We start from the raw sequence: 23,882 nt of genomic DNA, 5'->3' as shown, positions 1-23,882 counted from the left end.
CATAATCATAATCATGTATACTACTATTATTATTACTATTTTTGTTCATCCTTATAGAAGTGTCTACGGATTTAATGTTGGCTGCCCTTAAGCATGTATGTCCATTATGCTAACAACCTCTCTGTCCGCCCTTAGTGTGTTTAGCATCATTTTTACTTTGAAGTGACAAATCTAACACTTTCATGAATAATATCAACAACAATAATAATAAAAAATAAAATATTTTTGTTTACTCCACTGTAAAAGCATAATGCAATGAATTGTGGAAAAGAGGCACTTAGGGGTATATTTCATCTCACCCAAAAGTAGAAGTCAAAAATAGGTCAGATGAGTTTCCATTTTATAGCAAGCAGTATTGGCATCTCAAAAAGAGCTGCTTCTTTTGGAAAACGACTCCAAACTACCACTCCTGTGAATATTAACACAAGCTTGCTACCCACTGGGTGACAAGAGTGCCTGAGTCTCCCTTGTGAATCTAGCACAAAGGGCTTTAAACCATGCAAGTGCTGATTTAATAATGATCCTATAAATAGACTGTGCATTACTCACTTGAAGCAATTTGGTACAGAAATACAAATCTGGGTCAGTAGTATCTTAAATGAACTGTACCATTCTAGAAACATAAAGCTTAATTTCTCAGCTAATGAACAGTAGGTTGTTTGTTTTTTGTTTTTTTTTTTTTTTTGTTTTGTTTTGGTTTGGTTTTTTTTTAATAATTGGCAAAGTACTCATAACTATCTCCTTTTTAGATACAAAATACACACCTTGTGGCTGCTATGAACTAGAAGACCCCTCCTAAGAAGTGAGGGGAAAAATCAGCAGCACATTGGTTTCAAACTTCTCCAGTTGCATGCTAATAATGTATGTATCACTGCTCTCACATATTTACCATGGAGAATAAAGGTAATTAGAAACTACCTATGCCAGAGATATTTGTAGCTATAAAGAGGATATTGTGACCAATATGTGGTAATGAGATCTGCGCTACTAATATGCAGAATTACAACAAAACAAAAGGCTTATCAAGTCCATGCATATTTTGGACTAGAGGACACAGGGCCAGAAACAGTCAGGATGTTTCGGCTTTTCAGATTTTTGCAGGACAGGATGTGGCTGCTGCCATGGGGAGGGGGGCTCTGCAGCCACATGTGAGTAGTGGTACTATTGGGTGAGAGAGCCACAGGCACCCTTTTGCCTTGCTATCTCATTGTCAGTCGCTGGGACACTTAGTTTTTACTGTTCTGGCATCAATGGAGAACTGAGAATCATACCTAGGATCCCAATGTGCTCAGTGGCCCTATGGAAATGGGACTCAGAGGAGACCCCATAAGTCCCAGAGCAGGAAGATGCCTTGTGCTACCCAGCAGGTACCACTGCTAAGGCTTGTGTCCTGTGTTTCAAGGGGGAGTCTCAAACATGTTCCCCTATGAGGCAAAGATGCCTTGCTCTTGGTTCACAGGCTGCAGGCCGTTTTGACACCCAGTCTGGAGGAGTTTCCCAAGAACAGGTACCTACTGGCTCTCTTTTGAGTAACTGAGCCTGGTTCACTCATCCTATTTTCCAACAGGGGCAGAGGAATAGCATTCATGCTATTCAAACACCATCTTATTTATGTTATGGTCTTGGGAATAGGTTATCAGAGGCAAGTGTTCCCCTTTCAAGCGTAACACTACTATATATAGGGCTACAGCTTGATATATCCGCACTACATAAAGAGTACATAAAACTCTTTGTTGGTTTGCCAGCTCACTGATTAGGGCATTCACCTGAAATATTTAGAAAAGAGGCTTAAATCTCCTGCTTAGACAAAAGAGCGTAAACCTGGGACATCCATTTGCTGGAAAGATAATTTAACAATAACACCACTAGACAGAAAATGATCATCACCACCCTCTATGTCTTAAAGCCAAGGGGAACCATAGCTTCCTTTTGGCAAGGAATCCTACCCAAAGATCCTCAGTTCACCCCAATGGCATCTACAGGATGGAGGAGCTGGATGTGGACTTCCCAGGTCCCACACCTTGACTTGATCAGACAGACCTAGGCACACTGTCGTTCGAGGGTGCTGAGACACCAAGCTGCATCCACCTAGAAAAATGTCTCAGCACTTCAAGCAAACACTAAATCAGATGCAAAAATGTGGGGCTTTTCAAGACTGATGTTTTGGACTGGTGTAGAATTACAGCATGTTTTAGATTTGGCTCGAAGTCAACAAACAACATGTCAGCTCCTGATTTTTATCCCATTATAGCCAGCTCCCAGCAACAAAATTCTCTGTAGCTTTAACTAGAAAAGGCTGCAGCTCTCAATATTGTTGTTTATTTCAGCACAGTAACACCATAGATGACCTTGCTTCATAATCTCAGACAGGGGAAACAATACATTTATGCTGAGGGACCAAGAAGTACCTACTGGACAGGCCAATATTTTCCAAACTGGGCTTGCTTAAAGCATAAATAAATGACAAATAAAATCAGCGGATCTCTTTGTTGTGTAAAACTGGAATGGAAAAGAAAGCAGCCCAATTGATCACTGTTATGTTCTGTCTCTCTGGAGTCATTATGCCTCAGGAAAAAAAGAAAAACCCTATCAAAACCAGAGTTGCATAATGCCCTTCGGGTGATGTTGCTTACAAAGAAAGATATGAATCACTGTTGTTCTCCTACCTGTGAGTTGAACCATTAGCTTTAAAACTTTATAGAACAGTTAAATAACACTCTTTTGTCTTTAAAAAAACCCTAATCTGACACAGAGCTATTTTTTTTTTATTTATTATTGTGGGATAAAAGCTAAGAAGGATAAATAAAAAAGAAATAGGAAGAATGTGAATTTGAAGAAACAGGTAGGAAGAAATAGCTGATATCCCTGAAAGAGTGTTTTGGCTCATAAAGGATAAAGGTAGGAATGAGGGGTTTTTTCTTTTGTTTATTGGCATGATCCCATGAAAGGACTTAAAATAGTACTGGCCTATCTTTAGAGTCATCTATTTCATTTTGCCTTCTATGGAAAAACTGAACAGAAGGGGAGGATCCTGGCTGCTGTCATTGAAGCTCTTTCAGTCAGAGTGAATAAAAAGCACAGCTGCTAGAAATGATATATTGCTGGCTAAAGTGTAAAGTCCAAATATTCATTTTCTCATTAAATTGGGTCTTTATTGCTAGTGGATGCAAATAGGCTGGGAGGTTCATTTTTCCCTGTATGGAGAAACTAACAATGTAAAACATCATTCCAGTATCAGAGGCAGTATAAATAAAGTAAAAGTTCAATCTCACCACCACAGAAAGTGCCACAGTGCTGGTCCAGAGTTCACTGACGCTACACTGGGGCCAAACCTTGGAAAGTCCTCGGCAGAATCCCCAGCAGAAATGCCATAAATGCAAAGGATTCCTCAGTAAAACAGATTAGTCACAATATTTTAAATGTCTTCATCCTTCAGGTTTGCAAAATTGACAGTAAACACACAGATCATAGTGAGTATATGATTATCTGACTGGGTTTTTTGGAAAAGATTTATAACTACGTTAACCATAGAAATATGTGATTGATAAAAAATCCAAACACAACAAAAAAACTTACTGCTGCTTAAATCATCAAATTTGGCCAAACTAGTTTAAGGTTAATCTCTACTTTTAATCTACAATAAACTCTGCAGGGTTGATCTTTACACAGTTGTGAAATGAATTGCATGACTGAACTCTTGGCATGCCCCACAGGGACTGAGGGCAGGACTGCTCTTCCCATTGGTCACATACAGCACAGGACGGAGGTGTCTCTGAATTAAAAGATTCTCTACCTGGCATTTAACAACCAGCTGATAGCTGAGAACACAGAATTAGATGCCTGCAATCCTTATAGGGGAAGAATTAGGTGACTCAGTATGGCAATCCAATCAAACCCACATAGAGCTGCCTAGAGCTAGGAAATAACTGCTCAGGCACAGACCTGGGAAGCACGTCTGAAACCGTTCCTTTCTCTCGAGTGTATTCAGCCTTCACAGAACAGCTCCGCTCAGGGTCACCAACACACCTTCTCCAGGTGGACATCTAGAGGCTTCCTTTCAAAGAATGGCATGCTTTCACTGAGATGCCCTCCTGGCGGCAGCTCCCTTCCATTCACAGCTGGATGCAGGCCACCAGACTCACGCGAGGACAGCATAGATACAGGACACGCACCCCACACAAACACTGGAGCGTTGATGTTCAGGAGCCAAACCCCTTTCTTATGGTAAAAATTCACATTTTTCCTCAATATAAACAATAACACTGCCCTTTCAGCTTGAAACAAGTTACTGAAGTACTACAGTTCTTCATCCACTGCCTGTCCTCCACCCACAGGCTGGAGCACATTCTCCCTCTGCCATACCCACCTGGGCATTGCCTTCAGCTTTCCTCTTGTACCCTGTTTTCATCCTTTGCTTTCCTGCCTAATATCCAGCCACAGAGCCTGTTACAGTATCTGTCTTCTCTGAAAGACTTGCAGGTTTGGTCCCAGCAGAACAGTCATGACAGCTTCACAGTCACAATTCAGCCATGGAGGACTTCAGCTGGGGCCAGGATTTCCCTGGTAGAGCTATCCTGCCTATAAATAATGGAAAGGGGATCCAAGCACCGGAACACTTGGAGTCTAACTGTACACCAAAAAATGTCAGGAAGGTACAAACGGCACAAAACTGGTTATTGCAAGCAACACCACCCGCCTGACTTTTGCAGATTAATGATCAATATGAAAACTAATTAGGGAATCCCCAAATAGCTCCTATTTCAGGTCCTATATAATAAGGGTAAAGTTTAAGCTGGCCCAAAGCATTCTCAGGGTTTCTTGAGTACCACAGATGTCCCTGATGAGGCCTGTTGGACTTACTTCAAAGAGAAGCTGCTGCTACCCTCCCGAAACTCAGCTCCCAAGTGACAGAAGCAGCTGGACTTAGTTAAACAGTTACCAAGCAAAAGTCATCTTCTTGCTCTGCTGTGCAAAAGGTTGTTCTAAATATTATTACCACTACTTATTTAACTCTACTAAAAGGGCAAAACATTCTCTTGAGAATAATGCTTTGGCTCAGCCAGTCAGTAAATAATGTGTTTTGAGTATTGCTGGCCTAACTTAAGTAAGATTTATCATCTAGGTCTTCATTCATCAAGCCTGTAGCTTTTCCTTTTTTTTTTTTAATTATTATTTTTTACAGAAAAGGATTAAATGCTTCTATAATTCATAGACTTACAAATAATTTATACAACAGTATTATCTATTGTAAAGCCTTCATGATATATAAAAATGTCTCTTCATGATTTTCAAAATTTGGAACAAGAAAACCATAGTCTCATAGGAGACTTGCTCAATCCTCTGCAGTGAGGACTAACTTAAAAGTTCTGCATTTTGAAGACAGGCTTTTATTTATTTCAGTTTATATTCAGTTAAAGTCTTTTAACGGACTGTTCTGTTCATCTTGTGTTTGTCCTAAATTGTGGATTTCGCTCAACGAAAAAATCCCAGCATGTACTATTCCAGTTTTGGGTCAGCTTTCTTCACATCCAGATGAAGCAGAGTTCTGGCTAACAAGCGACATGTTCCTCACCTGGGATAATTTTTCTGCAGTTCACAGGAATCAAAGAAACTGATATTTATACCAGTGAAGGACCTTCATCTGTGTTTTTACTGATGGTACATTTAAGCAAAAGTATGAAAATGTTTATACTCTACAGAGGACCTTGAACCCAGCTTTTCCCCTTGATAACATTTCTAGTCTTAACATAGAAAAAAACCATCATCCTGAAATTTAACACAGATGGATGTTTGAATTAGTTGCTTCATGTATTACAGAATTTTATTTTAGGTCTCTCGTTCCTATTTAAGTTTGGTTAAACTTAGCCACATGCTGACACTAGGGGACATTACTCAAGTATTCAAAACAAAAGCTATTTATTATCTCTTGGGTGGATCAGAGTTAGAATACTCAAAGAAGTGTTTTACAGTTTTGAAAGCAAGCTGAGGAAATGATCTATATGTATGTGATCTGCCTGTCTTCCTGACCCTTCTGGGAAGGAAAGAAGGCAGTACGTGAAAGGAAGGTGCCTGCAAAAGGAGGAAAAAAGGCCCAGAAATGGGTAAATTAATTGCTTAATATAATTCATGCCGTTCTATCACTGACATTTTTCCATGCTTGTCTGTACTTCTTTGACTGTCAAATAGTATCTGGTAATAGTAGCACATTATTTATAGTTGATTAAAAACACTAATAAGTTCAGATATTATACTTTCTATTGACATTTAGCCAGCAAAGAGCAGACTGGAGAATGACATAGTCCGAAAGCACTGACACATGGTATTGATAAAAGCACTGAAACACACACTGAAAAATCAATCTATTGCTTTAGTGACTGATGCATGCTTATTTTGCAATTTTCACTGTTCTCAAATGTGCTAATTGCATTAGTTATCGCTATGGTGCTTGAACAAGTTTGTGCTGAATGGTTTTGTGGCTTCATAAATCATCATCAAGCATTAAAAAAAGCCTCACTCGTATGAAGAAATCTGCAGTAAAATGCTGCCCCTAAATTCAAACAGAAAACATTTAAGAGTGAGAATTTGTCTTGATTTTTCCCACAGTTCCTGTAACAGATGCAGATCCTGATTAGGATTGGATGAATTGGTAAAACCGCTGGCTCCCAAACACTGAAAGTCTCAACAACAGAAGGAACGGATATCAGCACCACCAGCACCATCACACGCCTGGTGCCTAAACGCAGTGTGTCAGGTCCCCCAGAATAATAAAAGTGTTTTCAAACAGCATTGATAAACGCCATAGGAAGTACATTTGGGTGTCTAGCTCTTTCACCTCTATTTCCTGAGGTGGGCTCACACTGAGTGAAGGCTGAGACTCTCATGGATCTCTGCTGTCACACATTTACAAGACTTGAAGATTGGAGACTTTTAAAGACCTACTTGTTATCACAAAATTCACAGTACAGTTTTAAGAGTTAGCAACCTTGGATTCTTGCATTTTATGCCCAGCTGAATAATTACTTTGCTCTGTGATTTGAACAAGTCATTCCCTGTCCAGCAAAGGATGGAAGGATTAATATTAACTATGGAATATCCAGGAGTGGTGATAGATTCAGTGACTCTGAAAAGTCATACCAAGTGAGTCCAAAAAAAGAGTGAATGAGTCAGAAATTTTAACATCAGAGAAAATAACTCCTTTAGATCTAGCCTAAAACATGGAAAAGTGATTTCTTCTAGTTGGATTTTTGGAATATACAGGTAAATATGTGCCATTTCATTTCCAGAATCCTGGACTAACAGACATTGAAGCCAGATACATGGAAAGGAATTAACATGTAGCATTCAAAGAAGACAAACTGGATCCAATCAGCAAGTCCCAGTAAAGACAAGAGAAGGGAAAAATGGAACAATGCACAATTGATCAGAAAAGGAAAAGCAAAAAATGTATTATAATTAAAGTGGCAAAACAGATATTTGATATAAATTGCAAATAATTTCTCTGTGTTTAGCAGCTCTTCCTGGACAGAAAAAAAATAATTAAAAAATGGTTGTTCTCTAGATTAAGAATGTTTTTACCATTTAAGACAGAAATTTCTGTCTTGTCTAGAATTCTGCAATCACAGCCTTTTTAAACCAAAGCAGATGTGCTCCAGCTTCTTACAAACTGCAATACCCTTTCTAGAATAAAGCTGAAAAAAGATTTAAGAGCAGTTGAAAAGTAGCATTTTACTTGAATGTAGGTCAAGAATCCATAATTTATTTTTTTTTCTTTGAGCGTGTTAGCTAGCCATAGTGATCTATCCTGTTGTTTCTGGGATCTATAATTTTGATCTTGTTTCCTGGTGCCTGATTTATTTCTACAGTATATAATTTCTGCACCAGTGTGGCAACACCAGTTTTAACAACAAGAAGATTTTTGAAAGAGCTGTTTAGTGGTGAATCACAAAGCCTGCATATCTAGTTTTTTTCATTGGTTTTTTTTGCATTGCTTTCTGCAGCATTCAGACCTTGGATATAACAGCCCCCCCCAAAACCCAAAAAACCTACTATGGTAGCCTCTGAGTCACTTGTGTTACTTTATCACAGTATTACCCTATGGTATGCCTATGGCATTTTGCTCAATTTTTCTTCATTAGGCTATCCAGAAACCAAATGGGAAATTCAGGATGAGCCTGTTTCTGACAAAAACCTCCTCTAAACTTCAATTTGCATACTTGACAGGGAATGAAGGCTGCAGAGTACACAGTCACTGTTTTGAAGGAGCTGAAACAGTATCTGGAGCCAGGTTCAGTGCTTCACCTCCTAAGGAGGGGAGACAAGATACACAGGATGGTTTTACAGTGCTCTGGGAATCTGACTATGGACCTCCCCGTGCTCTGGGCTTGAAAGATTACAGCATGTTGCCCACTCTCCTGTTCTGTCCTTTGGCTGGTTCCCCAGAAAATCCTTGTTCTGGGAACTACAGGAGAAGGTAATTGCATTTTATTTAATCGGTAATTTCTCTATTGTGTCATCTCTCCATAGGGAAGCTACTAGGGCCTCAGAGGACATTTAAGACCCTTGTAAATATTTGCAGGAAACAAACTCAGATTTTTTCTGGCAGTAATATGTAGCTGTGGCTGGCGGGATGCTCAGAGCCAGGTTCAGATGTATGGGAGAAGAGGGAGACTTAAGTCACTGGCAGCTCAGTCTGCATGTCTGAACAACGGCTGGCTGCTGGGGCACCTTGTGAAAACGTTTCTATTAAAAGGAACTAGAGCTAAGGATGGGAAGCCACCACCAAGCACCTCTGGTGAGCGGTAAATGTCTTTCACAAGTAATCATAAGGATGCTGGTTGAGGTGTGAGAGCGAGGGTGCATGGGTTCTCCTTCAGGGAGACTTGTTCTCTAACACAAACTGTGAAGGTCATCAGATTTGGTTCTCCACCAGCCTGCTCTGATGGGCAGTGCCCTTCCCAGACAGCTGGCAGGACATATGGGCACAGCTGGACTGCTTTTAGGTTCTGCGCTTGTCAGGTCACCCCCACAAGTTCCTGTGGCAGCAGAAGCTAATGCCATTGCTGATGATGCCACGGGTGTCAGCATATATCAGCAGTGGGAGAAGAGAGAGGCAAAAGGGTGCTCTACTCACCACAAGAGAGCCGGGGAGATTCCGGTGTGGTTGTTATGTACATATGCATATATTCACTGCAGGTTCCTGTGCCTGAGGTGGAACAGCACCTTTACAGATGAAATAATCACAAGAACCGTGAGCAGCTCCATTAATAATCTCAGCACAGATGACACCTCACTTTTCCAGACTCCAGTGATGATAACTGGGATGTCATGGACAGTGGCAAGTTAAGGAGTGTTTTGCAAAATTTCAATAACATCACCAGAAGGTACTTGACAGTACTGAACTGCTCATCTATTCCCACACAGGTCTGGCACACCAAATACCCAAAGGGTGATACTTATTTCTGAAAGAGGCTGGGCCTAGAGAAAGAGGTACTTCAGCTCTGTACTCCATACCAACTCTTGGAACGAAGCCATGTGAAGAGATTCCTGAAGCTTGTACCTGGAAAACAGCAACCCACTGTTGACATGGAGGCCAACAGGCAAACTTAGGGTACTGCCAAGATATGACCAGGCTGATATGGACAGTGGGAGTCTCCAGTCTTTCTCTCAGGGCTCAGGACTGGCCGGCATGTGGCTGGAGCTGGTACCCATGTGATATTGCATCCTTGAGAGATGACAGTGGGCTTGCACCATGGAAAGCACTCAAGGGGATCTCCCATGTGGTGGCTAGCAGATGGCAGGTAGTACTGAGGCTGTATAGTGCTAATATGTATGGGGATCCTCTCAGGATGGGCATCTTTCATAGGAAACCATGACCAGGACAGCCTTAGAATTAATTCAGACATGGCAGAGTAAATCCACTGGGGTACATTTAAAATGATTGCTAGCTTGGGAACAGGCACATGCTACCCCTGGTATGGTTGATGGTCAACTTTTAGGTAAGCATTTTTGATGTATTAAAGCACTGGAAAACACATTTTAATAAAGACTCGCTGTGATTTTTACTTGTATATTATGTTTCCACATTCAAAACCTAATCAAAAGCAGGCTTGATATATTCATCATTACGGACTCAAAAATGACCCTGTAGCTTTAGACAACAAATAGCTTTCATTTCAAACAAGTAATGCTATTACAGTTCCTTAAAAGGTAGAGGGCTCTAATGTAAACATCAACATTTTTTTTTTAAATGTGTGTACTCAAATACCTTCCAAACTATCACAAATCCTCTGCTACTCTACATCATGAGTTTATCATTTCTACAACTAATGAATCCAAAGAGCATAATGGGGAATGGATGATGGGTGAGACAAAGACAGACAAGTGCACTAAGTCCATTGTTGCAATTCTGTAGGAATTACCAAGGAAAGCCTTTGCATGTTAAAAGCCTGGAAATCTCTCACATCTACAGATTTGAAAGTACAGAATTAAAGAAGAACTGGGAGAGAAATTCCCCACTGTCCATTTTCCCATACCTTTTTTGGGAAATTGATTCTTGTGGTAGCAAAATATGGGAAATTAAATATATTTTAGCTTTTTTTCAAATATTTTAACATATTTTATTATTGAGTGAATACACACAGAATAATTCAACCATTTGAATCCTTCTCCTGGGCTTGGAATCACCAGGTGTTCTTGAAAACCATGAGAAAACTACTGACCTGTCATACATACAGCACTAATCACCTTTGCATTTTGGGCCAATGCCATAAACTGGGGGGGTGATAACTGCTGACTTAATCACAGTTCACACAAAGGCAGTTGTGATCAGTGCCCAGCATCGCACCACCTTGAGTGAATTATCAATGTGCTGGTGCATTAATGCAATGACTCATAATTCGTTCTGTTCTCTTTCTCAGTGGCTGAAGAGTCCAACCTTGCTGTGATATCTTCTTTCTGTTTCAAGTACACAAACTCTTGGTCCAATTTATTTCCACTGATTAGAAACAGTTGTTGGAATATTATTCACTAGGGACTACAGTTTAATGCAGCATCACTACAGTGCAGATACATACAATAAAGCAAATAAATAAATTAATAAATAATATCTCCCAGATTCACACAAAAGCGTTGTGTGTATCACTGTGCTGTACAGTGTCACTTCAACCCGGCAAATCCATTTTCCTGTCACAATATTCATCATTATACCACCCAGGGTTCATAAAGCACAATTGAGAGATAATGGAAAAAATACAGGACACAACATGGTTTTGGCTGATAATATTGATTCCAGGTGTTCTGAGAGAAAATTAATTCAGTCATATGTTCCAGCTATAACACTGCTTACCCCTTTTATGGATGCCTGTTGAAACAGCTCCTAATATTCTGCAGACCCCAAACCACAGATCAAAAATAATTACAAAAATGAAGCTAATTGCTTAAGAGCTTGCAGCAGAGTGCAGATTAGAGACACCAGCAGCTGCACAATGCCACTTGACTCTTTTCTCACCCATGCGGAGTTTATGACAGGAATGATACTCAGCTGAAAATTAACAAACTCAACAGATATGATCTTAAACTTTTCCCAGGGTATTGTACTCCTGGAGCCTCACTAAGTCACAACCATGATGCCCCCTCTTTTTTCTTTGAATTTGCACATAACATATGTCAACAAATGAAAAACATTTCCATTTATTTCAATCGGTACATTAAGCAGACTTCTGGCTAGTTGGGCAGCTGAATTATTCATCACAGATACTGTCTTGTTAGTCTGCACATCTTCAGCAGTTTCATATTTGTGCAAGTGAAAAAACCAATTTGCCAAGCAGTTCACTTGTGGCTCAGTCTGAACTTACAACACACTCATGAACTACTCTTTTTCTGGTTATATCACTGACACTTTTCCATGGTTGTTCATCATGTACAATGCGCCATCGCCTGCTATGTGACATTACCTTTGTCTCACAACTAACTGACATTGTTAAGTGTGATGCATCCATGCAGATGTTGAACAATGAATATTACATATTGGAGGTGAGTCCCTGGATGAAACTATATTTCTGTTGAGTAAAGTATACATTTCAAGGCCATGACATACACTGTTAAAATATTTCCATATTATTTTCCCAGGTTTCAGAAAATTAACTACTCATTTTCAGAAGGCAAAAAATTTAATCACCTCTGACTATAAAAGCAAAAATGCAAAAGAACTGCTGTGAAAGACATCTTTGCCTCTGGAGTCAGGACCAGCAACAACTTCCTTGAGGCAAACACTGAATATATACTGGGCAGGAAAAAGTGAGGATACCCTTGTGCTACCCACAGTACTGATAAGGGAGAGTGCTCTTCCTTCAAACTTCATTCAGAGTTACAGCCATGAGTGAAAAGACAAATGTGCTCACCATGAAGCTCAACTTGGATTTTCCAAAATTAATCTGCTTTTGTGCTTAAAGAGGAGTTGTTTTTCATGTGCAGCTTGTAGTCTTTCTACTATAAAGGCAGGATGAGTTTGCTTAAATGTTGTAAGAAAGGCATGGTGGCTCTTGAATCAGATTTTGGGTGTGAATAAAAGTGATCCAGGATTTGCACGATCAGTCATTTTTAAAATTCATAATTACTAATCCTGGCTTTAAAAAGAACAATTGACAATGACATACCAGGTGGCGAATTGGAATTTCCATGGTCTTCTGCATAGGGTGAAAGTAAGCAAGTTTCTTCTGCCCTTCTACAAGAAGGTACTGAACAGCAGCCTGACAGCAAAGCTGTTTAGATATTCTTCTTGTTTACTTTATTTCTAGGTTATTCAAGTACAGATTTGCTTGTGAGATATAATTCTAATTTAAACTTATCCCTATTTTAATTTTGCTATGAAACTATTTTGGAGCTACTTCAGATCTGATTAAGTTGCTGTCTGAAGTTAGCAAGAAAATTCCACTGCAGAGAAAACAAAATAACCTAATTTTTGTCTATGAAATTCTGTAGTCTTGCTGTCCTGTATCTTTTTTCAGTTTATATCAGAATTCATCTGACCAGATATTTCTATTTCTTTGTCCTGCCTGGCTGAGAACTGTCAGTATGCAGTATGTATCCCAATATCATGGGAGTGAAACTGGATGCATTTTATGAAAATTTCCTCTCCTTGCATCGGATTCATACCTAGTTATATGGCATTTATCATAAATTGGCCCTAGTCCCATAACTACATGACTACAGAATTTATGTCTCTTCCTTGAGGTTTTGGGTTTTTTTTGGTTGGTTGGTCGGTTTTGGTCAGGTTTTTTTTGCATTATATTTTAACACAAGCATGTGGGTACTTACAAGGCCTTCTGCAAATGAATGAAAACATATACAAATGGACAATCTGGTGTACCTTTGTAGAGACATAAGGAGGTACAATAGCTTGAAATTTACATTTCTGTTTGCATTTGCCCTCCAATTTATTGAAAATACCCAGACAGAATTTGCTGATTTGTGTATTTATCAATCCTAACAGGCTGCACACAGAACCTTTTGAAGCCAAACCAGCCATTAGCAGCTGGAAGAACAGTGCTAACTGCTGTACTGTGTAATAGCTTTTACAGATTAACTAGAACAAACAGCCTGACCCTTCAGTATGGAAATTCTACCTCTGTCAATATTCACAGGGCACTGGGTTTATTTGTATTAGGTTTGAAAATGTACAAGATGTGCCACTTGTTACGTTCATGTAGTATATTCATATGTCATGTTAAAAGTAAGGAGCTTCAAATTACATTTGTTAACAGCTAAAGGTAGCCAAGATTTTAAAGATTTTTTTAAAAAAGATTTTCCTTTTCTTGTGAACCTTGTAAATCTTTTTGTCTGTAGTGGGAATGGGCAAGCCAGAAACCAAAATGTTTACTTCCTGCACAAGTTCTTTCCAGGTACCTGCTTTGAAGTTTTACAAAGGTTCTTCTGAATATTCAAAATTAAAAAGAGGTGAATAGTAATCTCTGTTCACTGTTAGAACACCACTGAAAAACCATCGCCATTGGGGGAAGGAGCTCCCACTGGTCCTGAATGAAACTGTCACTGAGGTATGAAATATAGGAGACTGAATCCATAATCCGTATTATTAGTAGATTTTGTGACAGCATTCTTCTCCCCTGTTTATGAAATTGCATACCTTTCTTGTGATTTACTGCTACGTTAATCCATGAGATCAGATGAGGAGTTAGGAACACGGCTATCCTCAATAATAAACTCAACAACTTAACTACAAGTCAGCCCTCAGATTTTTAACTGATTAGACTATGAAAATGTAGAGGGAACAGGAATGCTGACTAACAGAGGAAAGCAGCGCTGGCATACTGTGACCATGAACCTCTCAGTCAGGAGGGTCCAAGCTGGATGGGGTGAGCAACAACAAAGTCTTGACTCCTTGTACAGTTTGTGAGGACAGCTACAATTCCTGACATGGAAAGCCTGATAAGTGCAGTATCCATAACAGCATTGTGGAGACCACACTCTGACCTGCTTGTACCTGCCAAGAACTTATTAGCCAAGCCCCACAATTTTTCAGCAAAATAAAGGGCTGAGAAGCAAGGCATGGAGGCAGTAACATCCTCCACAGATTTATCTATTTAGAAGCTAGACCTCTTGTGTAAAGCAACTGCTTTGCCTTTCTACAGCTGGTGGAAAAGATGACACCTCAAAAGGGCACTTAATTCCACTTACTTCAGACATACTTTAGCTAGCTGGATTGTCCTCCAGAGGTTAGTCTCCCTCCATTGACCACAGAAAGAGCTTCAGTAACTTCTTTACACTAGATGTCTAACTTTTAAATTTCTGAGGTTAGTGAGCTGAATCCCATTTCGATCCCACAGCTTCAGAAAGGTGGGGAGCTGTCTTGAATGATCGTTTGTTTCGTTATTTTGCCAGGGCTGTGCCTGAGCAGATGTTTCTATTGAGCTGTCCACAATAACTCCAGTGCTTGCCATTAATTTAAAACTCAGTCATGTGTGAGTAGTTTAGATTGTTCCTCCCAAAAGTCCATTACCTTTGTTATGAATTTTATCTATTTAAACTAATACACATATGCCTTGCTTTCTCTAAATGGCTGTGGAAACAGTATAAATAATCTGAGTCTAACCCATGATGCTTTTTAAAAACCTATGTGTGCTAGTAGTACACATGAGAAACTTCCTTGACTCAGGTTTTCACTGTAGATGCAAAGAATAACAGAGGTGCAGATTTGGGTCATGAAATTAATGGATTCACTATTAAATACCCAGTAGTCTTCATCAGAAATTCTGATATTAAACGATATTCTTTAAAAATATATAAACACACCTTGTGTTCATCATCAGACCACAAATAAATATTATCCGGAGACATGAAACCAGGCCAGATGGATCACAATCCCAAGAGGCGGTTAAACATAAATTAATTAACATTCAAATTAAAATAATTACAATTCTGATCACATACAAATATTGAGCTGTCAGATCTAAGCTTTGTTTGGAAATACAGCATTTGACTGTATTGATGGATGGAAGAATCGGAGTAACTATTGACTTGAAAGCTCAAAGTCTATTAAACACATCATCTCTGGATTCCACCCTGTGTTCACTGACACATCTGAGAGACATTTGGTTAATGATTTGGTCTTGATGATATATTTAGTGTAATCTTTTCCACAATGTGATTAACTGTACCGGAAATGCAGATGAAAAGGTGTATTTGGTGTTTTGCAAAGGGTCACACATGGGCAGCATTACCTTCAACGTTTGTAGCTATCTAGGCGCAGGAATAGATAATTCATACTCCATGGTAGACTTCCAGGGCTTTTCACACTACATGTAAGGACCATACATAACAGATTTCAGAATAAAACCTAATCATCTCATCATGCAACCCAGAGGCAATAACAATCTCTGATCATTAAGGAAGGGGAGCAGCAACTCATTATATGGCACTTAATATGAAGAGTTGAAGGATATGACTACCACGAGTTCTCACTTAGGTTCCATCCATAATAGAGGTCACACACGTAAGAGTAACCTGATTCTGCAGAGAGACGCATACATATGAACGCTCACGTGCACAGGCAGACAGGCACACACAGCCCATTGTGAATGGCATAACTGAAATCAATGGGGCTACTCACAGGGTCTGTGATTTATTTACTCACTCTCTGGTTTCTCTAAAATGGTCTAGTAGCAAGACTGGTCTAAAAGTAGTCGTCAAGTGCATTTGCATTCATTACATTGATGTAAAAAGGCCTCAGTTTAACTAGGAATAAGGTCCAGGGTACATTAAGTTAAAAACATACATAAATCCTTGCACAATCGGAGCTTAAGGGCATTATGCAAAAGGTGGTGCTTTCAAACGAAGTAATTAGCTATAAGCAGTTAGCATAATTCATGTTGCTAAACAAACATGAATAATGCAAGAAATGTATATTTAAGAAAAATTACTCTGAAAAAACTCATTACTTTCTGATTGTTATTTCTTCTGTGCCGTTTCCTACTTCACTCTTTTCTAAGTACATGTTGATACCTTCCAGGCCAAGGAAAATGAAAGCGTGTTATTCTCTTTGCTTTAAATTTCTGATCCATAATTTCATTGAGCAGGAAGTCTTCCTCTCCCCTTATTCTCTCTCCAACAGGATGTGTCTTCTAAGAAAGACAGAAGACAAATTTAGTTACCATTGAATTTCTTATGGACTTCCCATGCACCTTTCCTAGCACAGAACTGCTGATGAGAAATAAGGATGTCTACTCTCCTTCCTGCACCGCTACACACAGAGGACAGGTCTACGCTCTGTGACTGCAATTGCACATGACACAGTCCTCTCTCGTGTCCACACTGTGACAGTAGCTACCCATGCATGAGCCATTTACCACATTCACAAAATATTTATTCTTCATATATACATTTGGCCCTTCTTGTGGAAACATTATTATGATGGTTTGCCATTCATGGGCTGGATACAGTGGAACTTTGGAAAATGGTCACATCTCCTCACATATGGAGAACATACATGAATTAATATATCTGCTAAAGGCATAAATTGAATCCATTTGTGTTCTATCAGTCACCAGTTACTAATCATGAACAGACTGGTCTCAATTTGGCCTATTAGATAGTGGTTTAGCTTGCTGGCATTTTTTCATTCTCACCACTTTCTGACAAAAAGAATCAGACAGGGCAAAAATTACAGTGCTGTACCCATACTGATAGAATCAAAACTAAGGCAGCAGCCTTTCCCAGTCTGGGCAGGGTTACAGTGGCACTGAAGTATGTAAACACAATTATATGTGTGTTTACATACTTATCACTAGAAGATATTCCTAAACTGGAGGGGAATAAACTACTGGAGTGTGCATATTTATGATACTGAACCTATACCCACCCTAGTCAAGCTATATTAGTAAAAATACCACTATGTCAGCACATAGGAAAGTAAAACCTATAGGGTTTGGCAGCTTAATAAACTGGTATAATAAACCCTATATATGGCATAGCTGTCACAATTGCAAAGGAGTATGTATCAGCTTAAACCACCTCTGTTGAAGTTTAACTGATCACATTTCACTTTGCAAACAGACTGGTTAAGCATATGCACATGGGCAGTTAGTGCAGCTCATCAAAGTTGAAACTGAGTACACTTATAGCTAGGCTGTCCAAAACGTTCAATTGCATATCTCTATCTTTCATTACAATGGTGTGGGAAGAGCTAATGCCAGATTTTTATCTCTACCTGGACCAGTTGTGAAGAAAGCTTCGCCAGCATACTTTGTAACTAACCAGCATGACAGTTTCAAGTTTTCAGGTTACAAGAAGTAACAACTCCAAGAAGGGTGCATAGAACTGCCACAGGCTGAAAGCTCAGATACTTAGTCCTGGCGGTTTAAACACACTCTTTATTAATTTTGATCACAGTTGTGGAGCAAGTATCGTATTTGGAAGGCCAGCACAAAGTACTGTTCTGTATTTTGTTGCCTTAACTAGTTATTCTCCAGGGAGCTCAATTCCACAGTAACGGCAATGTCCAACCCAGACGGACACCTGAGCTGCAGTAAGAAAAGCGGAGATCCACGAGAACAAATGGCCAGATTTAAACAACAGAGTTACAGCTGCAGATCCTAGAAAACTGGCATGGATCACATTCAGCGCATCCATCCAGCCTATCACAAGTAATATTACACAAAGATGACTAAGGGACTGGAGCATCTGACATAACGAAGAGAGGCTGAGAGAGCTGGGACTGTTCAGGTTGGAGGATCTGGCCTCCAGCAGAAAAGATGGAGTCAAATTCTTCTCAGTGGTACCTAATGAGAGGACAAGAGGCAATGGGCACAAATGGAAGTACAGGCCATCCCACTTAAATGGAGAAAAAAAAGAAAAGAATCATGTAAGAGTGGTCAGACACTGGACCAGGTTGCCCAGAGAGGCCGTCGTGTCTTCATTCTTGGAGATACTCAAAACTCAGCTGGACACAGGCCTGGGCAACCTGCTGTAGTTGACCCTGCTCTGAGCAGGGAGGTGGACTAAATGATCTCCAGAGGTGCCTGCCAATCTCAACCATTCTCTGATTCTGTGACTCCACATTGACATGCTTCAAAGTGAGAGCTAATTTGTCTCTGGATCTAGAAATATTGTTTCTTTCCCTTCAGTTACCTTCTACTTTGAACTTTTATATCAGTGCTGCTGTTTGTCCAGACTGTGATTATTTCCCTCTACTATCCCACTGACTTCACAGGGAATTAGACCATGTTCTAAAGAACATGTTAAGGTGTCAAAGATGCCCATTATCTCCACTGAGGAAATCAGTGGGAACAAGATACTTAGCCCACCAGTGAATTTCGGTGAATTCAGCTACATTTCTAAAAACTTTTAAAAACATTTTTATCCTTATATATAGCTGGTCTTAATAGTTTCCTGACCTAATTCAAATTCTTCTGTGGCTAAGAATTCATCCCCTTTATGAATCTGCAGCTTTAGTCACAGTATTTATTCCATTCACTACTTTCCATTTTCTATATTATCTGTTGTGGCCAAAGTTATCTTTTAAAAGATGAATGTTTTACAAGTTTTTGTTAGCTCTGTTACATTGACTCTTGTTTTCCCTCTTTACTTCATCCCCCACTTCCACCTACATTTTCTTACAGTTTCTGTTTTCCTGACAAGGTAGAATTTCTTTAATAACCACAAGACCCCTTTAAGCATGAAAAGACCATCTGCACTGCAGCTGAACTTGTACTATAGGAGTCAAAGTTGATTTTGATTCTGAGAGGAACCAGTTTGAGATTTTGAAGATCTTTGCATGAACTGACTGCATGCCAAGGAATTGTGAAAAATTCACACTGGGGCACCTCAATTAGAAGATATAGTATAGTCTTATTATATACTCTCTATATATGAGAGAGACAGAGTGCAAGAGATTGAGCATATGATTATATACATACATATACATAATATGAATATATAACCATACTTCATTCATATATATACACACAAATATACATATATGAATATATGCACACAAACTTCACTCAGTTCTAATTACAATATAGTTCATTGATTTTGGTAAATGTTGCCATTATTTCCCTGTAATGAAATCTCCTCTGCATAACTGATTAGAAGGCAATATTGGATACCGCCAACTCCTCTTTACTGTACTGCAGGTGTTAATGCACTTAGAAGTGCTGCACTTCCATGAATTAAATTTTCTCTCAGGAAAAAAGGAAGTATTTGTTCTTCATTAGCATTTTTGCTAGATGGGATCCCACAATCCAGTCTCAGGAACAAATGAGGCATTTACACTCATCACTGCAGATGCAGTATATTTGTAAAATAGACTTTTAAGAAATGTAAATTAAGCAAAAGCTATGAAAACACATGCAGACGGGAAATAATCCCAAACTACTGATAAGAGTGCCACTCCTCTTTGGCAGAGTGCTCTCCTGGAAAACCCCACGGTGCAGGGCTTGAAGTCGTCAACCTGACTGCACTTGGCTGGGCAGCAACCACAAACCCCTGCAGCTGAATGCCTGTGAGTTTTTAGTAATCTATATGAAACAGGCTACTGCTTTCAAGCATTCTTTGGTGGCTCACTGCTCCCATCACAGATTCACTCCACTAACCTATCTTGTTACCTTGGCAGAGAGGGCAATTTGTGGCGGCACAAAAGCTGACTGTCTCCTTTAGTCCTGAGGGTGGTTTTCCAGGCCATATTATAAGGGTAGTGTGGCGAATTTTTTATGGAAAAGCATCTCTTCAGACAGAATACATTCAGGCTGAGAGGCTGTTAATTCACCCAATGTCATGAGCAATGTGTTTGTTTAATTACGTTCCCAGGCTAATAAAGATCTCAGTTGGATAAGTCCTCATTCACTCCTCTCACGCTGACATCGCCCCCCCTGCACCCCCCCCCCCCCCCCCCATCCCCCCACCCCCAGCTATTCGCTAATGATGGAAAGGCCCTTAAATGTGGTCAGGTATCTCCTTTAAAGAGTAATTTACTGTAAAAATCAGCAGGCTTGATCCTGGATAGCATGTCACTCAGAGTACCAAGGAAAGACTGCGCATGAAATCAAAGGTGGTGGGAGTTATGGAATCCTATTCTCTAGGAAATTTCAGTGTTTCGATATATGCCTTACTTCTCATCAGAAACTTCCAGGAGAATATGAAGTTCAGAAATAAATACTAACTATTAAGCATTACTGAAGCATTTATTTTCCAGGAAAAAGCAATCTTCTTAATTTATATAGTACATGATACATTGTGGAATATATTATAGAAGATAATATTGTAATATGACTGAAAAGCCTAAACAAAAGGAGCTAGGAGTAAAAATAAAGTATTTTTATGTTATCAGAACAACTCCTTTGAAAGATTTACCCCAAAGGATTTCATTATAACTGATTTATTCACTCAAAATATTTCCATATTTCCATTTCAATGAAATTGTGTTTTCAGATAGAAACAGTTTTTCTCATTTTTTTAATCAGCTCTCTTCAACATTTTGTTAAACCTGAAAGCATACTGCTCAATCTTTTCTACCTGGAGGGAAATGCTCAAGTCCAAGACACATTTAATTTGGTAAAACTTAGAGATACTTAAAATATATCTTAGCACACTGTGCACATTCCTTGTCAGAAAGCTATCAAAATGAATATTTGTTTTAAGCCATTGCTGTGGAATTTTTATTTAATAAAACTCCACTCAGTGACCTTAAACACTACATTTTCAGTCTCAATTTTATGTGTCTCACACAGGTGATTTCTGAATTCCTTGAAAAACTTCACAGACTGAGAGTCCAAGCTACTATTTGTGTTGCTTAACACAGGTATATATTGTTAGAAATTTAACAGTGTTGCTAAATGCTCCCTTTCATCACACTCTCATGAAATATTGATAATACGCCCTGAAGAGGTCAGACCTCGTTCCTACGCATTATTTTTTTCTGTGAAGCTGTCATAAAATCCTTTTTTCTTACTTTATTATTTCATCGGTAATATCCTGAGCCCTCTATTCATTTTTTATGCATGTACACTGTTTTCTTTCATTAGGCACAGTTCAGGTCTCCTGCAAGGGCTGGTCCATGGCACACAGATGAGGAAGGAGAAGCCATTTGAAGTTGTTGCTGAGTGGTTTGCTTCCCTCACCTGACTCACCTGACAGGTGCTTGTTCCTGTCATCACATCACGGTTCATTTTCCCACTGGCGCAGCAGTACCACAGTGCAGTGTGGCACTGCACTGACTGTGGGGTCACTGAAATGAAGGGTTGTTTTGGGGAGGGTCCTTCTTTTAACCGTTTCTGTCATGTGCAGTATGGCCCCATCAACTACGCCTTCCATAGCACTGAGGGTGTGAGGGAAAGGCATCAGCAGTGGGATGGATGGCGGATGAATAAATCCTCATAAGCCAGCTTTGCTGCCAAAACCCAGCTGCCCCTGAAGTATGGCTTCAGGCAGCTTTGCTAATGTTATGGTAATTGAGGCTTTGGAAGAATAAGGGCTACTTGTCAGCTATTTAATTTTCAGGTTTGTGCTTGACCAGTGTTAAGTAAAATGATACAGGCTAAACAAATCAACCAACCCTGCATCCTTTGCCCAGAACTGATTAAAATAAAACATTTGGCTGGTGCAAATCAAAGGGATCCCATGACCTTTTGGAGGAAGTGGAATGGTCTAGTGAAAGGGAGGAATGCAATGGAAAGAGAAGTAGGTGACCATGGGAGATATGAGAGCCCTCTTGAAACCAACATGAGATTCCCTGTTAGCTTCACGAAGACAAAGACAATGCACTGGTGTTTGCTCCTTGCCCTGAAAGGGCTGCTGTGTCTTCTTTTACAACTTTTCTAAATAATTCCCTACATGGTTACAGCAATTTTAAGAGAGAATAAGCGTGTAGATACAAATCCTCAGTGACCCCAGCATGGTATACCGCAGCTGAGGGGACTGGCTTTTTGCCATCTCTTGTGCTCATTCAGGCTCCAGGATAATGTGTCTGTGAACTGCCTGTTTGTCTTTTGTCAGACAAAAAGCATTTTACTCAACACAAGGTGACTCTGTGTTGGAGTTTGTAGTTGATAAAAAATTAATTAATAACCAGACCAAAACTTTATGGTTGCTTAAGGATTAGTTACCATGTACTGCACAGAAAGAAAGTAATGGGGCCTTCCAAAGAGGAAAGGAAAAAATAATAAAAATGGTTGGAGACAGAAGCCAGGCAAAATCAAAGCAGAAATTAGGTACAAATGATTAACAAATGACTACATCAAATATCTTGTACTGTGACTTTGACGTCCCCTGGCCTCCCATGTCCTTCACACTTAGGAAACATTTCTAAATAGAAAACCAGTAAAAAGTGATTTGGATTCATTAGGACTTGAAACTTCAACTAATGAATTTCAATTTAGAAGACTCCAGAAAAAAAAAATAAAAAAAAAGAAGGAAAAAATCCACAACACCAAAATCAAAGCACTAAACAACATTTCCACAAAGCTAATTTTGTGACAAAACAGTCTGAAATGGCATGCCAGAATCTGTTCGCCTGTCAGCTCTGCTGCTGTGTAACTTACAAATACGCTATTAGCATTCTAGCACCTCATCCTAGCACTTACTTTCATACAAAATTAGCCCTGCACTCAAGATGTGCACACATGTCTTTTTGTGACATAGCAAGGCTGATTTAAAAACTGGAATTCACAGTAACCCAATAAAAATGAGGGCTGTAAATTAACTGGGCATAATACGGTCTTCGCATTTCTCCAGAGTCCTTGAATAAATTACAAAAATAAATGAGGAAGAAATGTAAGTGAAAAGAAATAGCCTTTTCTTCAGATGGTCTGCATTTCTAACTGAAAATTTTGGCTGGCATTAGTTGGTGGGAGCATGAAACACACAGCATGAAAGGTCAATAAATGAGTCTAACACATGGAAAAAATGCCTTACTGGAGAAGTTGATGGGCACCATCAGATTTAGAGTTACATATTCTGCTTGTTTACCCATTTCAAAACCCTTTCTAACTGTTTAGTGATACAAGTCCATCACATTGACTGACAAGGTCCTAACCAGTTCAGGTTCCAAATCAGGAGATATAGGAGAAAATTTGTTAGTACTTAATGTCTGTCAGTTCACATAACTGGTAGAAAACCTGTATTTGTAAAAGAATAATGCTGAAGAGAAAATACCCATTTCATTCTTCAACACTAATAGGCTGTGCCAGGGGCATTTTAATGGCTTGGAAAATGTTAGTGTTATGAGAAGAGACAAATAACAAAGAAGCTTTACAAAACATACCTGAATCATGGCGACACTTCACATTCATCTTGTTCTGTTTTATTTAACAATTCACAATCATTGTATTTTAGGCTGTTTTTTGCTTAGCCTCAGGGCAATTCTCTGCTGACTT

General features: G+C 39.3%; 1 protein-coding gene across 7 annotated transcripts in view; it reads right to left on the bottom strand.

Annotated features, from left to right (window-relative positions):
* LOC308065436 (uncharacterized protein) overlaps positions 1-23,882 on the bottom strand; it is a 250,785-nt gene that overhangs the window by 174,247 nt on the left and 52,656 nt on the right. For 3 of the 7 annotated variants that reach the window (XM_080391412.1, XM_080391414.1, XM_080391416.1), the window contains exon 2: positions 1-23,882. This exon is cut by the window's left edge and continues 7,747 nt beyond it. The exons of 1 other annotated variant lie outside the window; for it this stretch is intronic. Coding sequence is in view for 1 of the 6 variants with exons in the window: in XM_080391418.1 (XP_080247544.1) it covers positions 23,771-23,798 (28 nt within the window). In the remaining 5 variants the exon portion in view is untranslated. 3 more of the 7 variants (XM_080391413.1, XM_080391418.1, XM_080391415.1) reach the window with 3 other exon arrangements.

The sequence above is a fragment of the Falco punctatus genome, assembly GCF_963210335.1.
Source record: "Falco punctatus genome assembly, chromosome: 6".
NCBI lineage: Eukaryota > Metazoa > Chordata > Aves > Falconiformes > Falconidae > Falco > Falco punctatus.
Note: the sequence above shows the minus strand (reverse complement) of the source record. Positions and strands in the feature narration are given on the sequence as shown.